The following is a 4,828-nucleotide window of genomic DNA, read 5'->3' as shown; positions in this document are numbered from 1 at the left end:
CACCGATGGATCGAAGCAGGGGGGAGGGTTCTCGGGCAAGAATTCTCCAGGCACGCGGAGGGGCTGACCAAACACTAGCTCAGCTGGGGAAGCGCCGAGATCCTCCTTAACCGCAGAGCGCAGCCCAAGCAAAACCCACGGGAGGCGGTCAACCCAATTGCCATCCTTTAAGGAGGCGCGAAAAGCAGCCTTAAGCGACCGGTGGAACCGTTCACACATCCCATTAGCTTGTGGGTTGTATGCGGTTGTGCGGTGGACCTTGGCCCCCAGTCCATCAGCCATGGACGACCAAAGCTCGGAAATAAACTGGGGGCCTCTGTCTGAGGTAATGTCCGCGGGGGGGCCGAAACGTGAGACCCAGGTTGACAAGAACGCCACCGGGTGGTGCGGTCAACAATAGTCAAAAGGTGCGTAAAACCTTGTGACTGCGGCAGAGGACCCACCAGATCGACATGCACATGATCGAAACGTTTGCCGGGTATGAAGAACTGCTCCAGGGGCGCCTTGGTGTGTTTATGAACCTTCGCACGCTGGCAAGGAATGCACGCCGCCACCCATTCCTTAACCGATTTGCGAAGGCCCGGCCAAACAAATTTAGAGCTGACCAGTTTAACAGAGGCCCGGATGAGAGAGAGCATGTACCGAGTCAAAAACTTGACGACCCCAGGAAACGGGAACCACCGGGCGAGGGCGGCCAGTGGAAACGTCACAGACCAGGAGGGGACCGCCGTCCTGCACGGGTCTGTCCTCCAGTATGAGGCCCGTCTGCGTGGATTTAAGCGCGAGGATGTCTGGGTCACCGCTCTGATCGCAGCCATGGCGGAGTAGTCTATGCCGAGAAAGACGGGAGAAACCAGCGCACGGGACAAACAGTCAGCCACATGATTGGATTTACCAGCCACGTGCTGAATGTCCGTGGTAAACTCAGAAATGGCTGCCAACTGGCGCTGCTGGCGTGCACTCCATGGATCAGAAACCTTGGACATGGCAAACGTCAAGGGTTTGTGGTCCACGTATGCAGTAAAGTGACGACCCTCAAGAAAAAAACGGAAATCATCATCATCATCATCGTTTATTTATATAGCACTTTAAAAACACACAAGGCTGACCAAAGTGCTGAACAATAGAAACATAATAGATACCATAAAAATAATAAATACGATAAAATAATAAACATAGCGAAAACAATAAAATATAAGTAAATACAAGTCAGTCAACCACTGAGTCAAAAGCTAGTGAATAAAAATGCGTTTTCAATCTAGATTTAAAAACCAGCACTGATGTCGATTGCCTAATGTGAAGAGGAAGATTATTCCAAAGCTTAGGAGCCACAATAGAGAACGCTCGGTCTCCTCTCAGTTTCAGCCGTGATTTGGGGACTGAGAGCAACAGCTGCTCAGCTGACCGGAGCGAACGAGTGGGGACATAGGGCTTCAGCAAATCAAATGACGAGTCGCCAGGTGGAGAGCCAGTAGCTCCCTGTCAAAAACGCTGTAATTGCGCTTGCTGTCATGTAGCGTATGGCTGAAAAAGGCGAGCGGTTGCCAGACACCCGAGAGTCGCTGTTCCAGCACCGCACCCATGTCCGACGCATCGGTGGTCAACGCAATCGGCGCCGACGGGGATAACGCCGACTTAGCATCAGAAAACGCTTGGATGCTTTCCGGAAACGAGTCAACAGAGTCATTAGCCTTCTTACCTTTTAACGCCCCATAAAGGGGCTTCAGCAGATGCGCCGCTCTGGGGAGAAAACGGTTGTAAAAATTCACCATCCCCAAAAATTCCTGCAGTGCCTTAACATTCGTGGGACGCAGAAAATCTGAAACAGCTCGGACTTTGTCAGGCAACGGAACCGCGCCCTCGGCGGAAATACGGTGCCTGAGGAAGTCGAGAACCGGCAACCCAAACTGGCATTTAGACGGATTAATGATCAGTCCATGCTCCGCCAAACGCCGAAAAACCTGACGCAGATGGAACATGTGTTGCTATACAAAAACAAAGGGCAGCCCGCGCAGGACCGAGTCCATCAACCGCTGGAAGGTTTGGGCGGCACCTTTCAGGCCAAAAGGCATGCGCAGAAACTCGAAAAGGCCAAAAGGTGTAATGACGGCGGTTTTGGGGACATCCTCCGCGCGCACGGGAACCTGGTGATATCCCCGTACCAAATCGATCTTCGAAAAAACCAAGGTCCCTGCAAGATGGGCGGAAAAATCTTGGATGTGGGGAATGGGATAACGATCATTCTCTGTGACATTATTGAGACGGCGGAAATCCCCACAAGGTCGCCACCGACCGTCAGATTTGGGCACCATGTGTAACGGGGAAGCCCAGGCACTATTTGAACGCTGCACGATGCCCAGGCGCTCCATGGTGGCAAACTCTTCCCAAGCGACAGCCAGTTTGGCAGGGTCGAGGCGGCACGCGCGCGCGAACACCGGGGGCCCTACTGTAGTTATGTAATGCTCCACCCTGTGCTTCGTCACAGTGCTCGAGAAAGTGGGGACAGTGAGTGAGGGAAACTCAGAAAGCAAACACTGAAAAGCGTCACCCGAATCTACTGAGTTAGCATGCACCACGGGCTGAGCACCCCGAGTCAAACAGGGTAATGAGGAAAATGACACAGCATCAATTAAACGTCTGTTAGCAACATCAACCAGCAGTCCGTGAGCACAAAGAAAATCAGCGCCTATTATAGGCACAGAGCTAGCAGCAACAACAAAGTTCCACTGAAAGTCAGGGTCATGAAAGCAAACAGTCACCAACCTTTCACCGAAGGTTTTGATGGGTGAGCCATTAGCCGCAGTTAGCAATGCCCCGCAGCCCTCAGCTAGCCTGTCCGAGCCAGCCGGGGGAAGAAGGCTCTTCTGTGAGCCGGAGTCCATCGGCGGAGGTGGAAGTCCGGCGGCAGCCGATGCTCCCAGGCCGGACCTGGCTTCGTCTTCGAGCCTTAGCATGTTCGCCACAGGGGTCAGCAATGTGGAGGTATGTAATAACGACAGGAGAGGTCTCAGTGTCTCACTCCAACTTTATTATAGTGGCACAAAAATAACGCAGACTTCTTCAGCTCTCCCTGAGCCTTACACTTCATATCCTAGATCAGGAAGTAGAGTATTGTGTTGTTTAGTGGAGGTTGTTTGAGGAGGCTCTACTGGACTTTTATGCAGGAGGCCACAGTTCACCTACAGTCTTTCTCTAACACAAACCACCCATTCATTCAATACACTCTGGAGTACTACAGAATGTTTTATTATCAACTATATATAACAATCCTACCATCAAACTAAAAATATATTTTTTAAATGTTTAAAAAAAATGCTAAAAAGATATTGTTTCAAAAAAATATTTCAATCACTTCAAAGAGAGCAGCAGTGGTGTCAACCAAAGGTGAGGAGTTTGGGAACAACTTCAGGCATTTCTGACCCAGAGTGTCCTGTGAACGGTGCGCTTTTTGTCCACAGTCCTCTGTATGTGCTGATTCTGTATGTGAGCTTATTATCAAATAAAAATCCTTCTGACTTTTCCCAGTCACGGGTTTTCCCACAGACTCTGGGGAAACTGTTCTGTGGGAGGCATTAAAGCTCTACCGATCAAGCCTGTCAGTGCTCTGCAATCAGTCTGTGTCAGCCAGCATGTATTTATTGAAGCACCTTCTATGGATTTTACAGTTCTATTAAACCAGCAGACCTGTGGGGAGGTACTTGACCCTTCCCACCACCATCCCTTGTGCTGCAGCGTGTGGGTTAGCCTGTGCTTGTAAATGAAATGAGACTTAACCATGTGTTTGACCCCTCATCAATCTGGCCGGGCTGCTCAGCTCTCAGCGACAGCCACCTGTACAGCTGACACACACACTATGAATGAAGACCGTCAGCCTTACACATGTTCATACCTCAGGCCTGCTTTCACACACTCGTTTTATGCACAGTCCTTAGTTCTACAGCTCTGTGGGTGTTAGAAGCCTCTGTGGTACCTGAAGGCGTTCTTAGTCGCTAGACGTCATTAGTTCTGGATACTGTGGATAGACATTATACATATATTTGTACCAGTGGGTGTGTCTCAGCTGCAGGAGGAGAGGTGGGGATAGTGATTAAGGGAGCAGTGCCAGCTGAGCAACACACCCGCTGTGCATATTAACCTCTCCCTCTGTATGGTAGGTGCAGCACCGACAGGAGGACACACACAGTGAATCCTCTGAATGTGTCACTGTGGGCAGTTTAGAGTGCACTCTGCCCACTGGGCAACTCTGCAGACTGAGCAGTATTTAGTTTGTGTACCAGCAACGGTGTAACTAAGTGTGAGCTGACGTCTGTGGGGAACCCACAGTAGCACAGAGCACTGCTACTAGACACTATTTTATCATGCTGCCCGGACTCAGCAGTGAGTGATGTGATACTGATTCATTAGTTTCTGTTTAACAGGGTTTAGATCTGAAAGGTCAGGAACACTCAACATTTACAGCTTTTTAAAGGTTGATGTGATCCTGCATCGTCATGGACCTCACTGGTACGTTTGGTTTATCCTGTTGTACACTATCAAACCCTGAACTGAGTGGCACCCACTCACATGTGTCCAGAGAGGTGGGAAAGGGAAAGACTGAAGTCCCCCCGCCTTAGCCGTCATTACATCTGAGAGGGTAAAATCCAGCCTTTTATGTTTAAAATGATACAGAATGCTATAACAGAGTTTATCTATCTGTGCTTTTGCTAATTGTAAATCATCTTTATTCTTAAAGATAATAATGAAAGTATAGCATAGTTAATGTGAGTGAGAAATGCAGTTTGAGTAATGACAATTATTCTAATGTTGGGATTTTGAAGTGATTTTTGAG

General features: G+C 49.4%; 1 protein-coding gene across 1 annotated transcript in view; it reads left to right on the top strand.

Annotated features, from left to right (window-relative positions):
- The first annotated feature begins 2,974 nt into the window (after positions 1–2,974).
- LOC134633016 (ectonucleotide pyrophosphatase/phosphodiesterase family member 7-like) overlaps positions 2,975–4,828 on the top strand; it is a 25,992-nt gene continuing 24,138 nt past the window's right edge. Inside the window, exon 1 of the mRNA XM_065471584.1 lies at positions 2,975–2,982. Within this exon, the coding sequence (XP_065327656.1) occupies positions 2,975–2,982 (8 nt within the window). The remainder of the gene's footprint in view (positions 2,983–4,828) is intronic.

The sequence above is a fragment of the Pelmatolapia mariae genome, linkage group LG8 (assembly GCF_036321145.2).
Source record: "Pelmatolapia mariae isolate MD_Pm_ZW linkage group LG8, Pm_UMD_F_2, whole genome shotgun sequence".
Lineage (NCBI taxonomy): Eukaryota > Metazoa > Chordata > Actinopteri > Cichliformes > Cichlidae > Pelmatolapia > Pelmatolapia mariae.
This window is presented reverse-complemented; position numbering and strand designations above follow the sequence as displayed.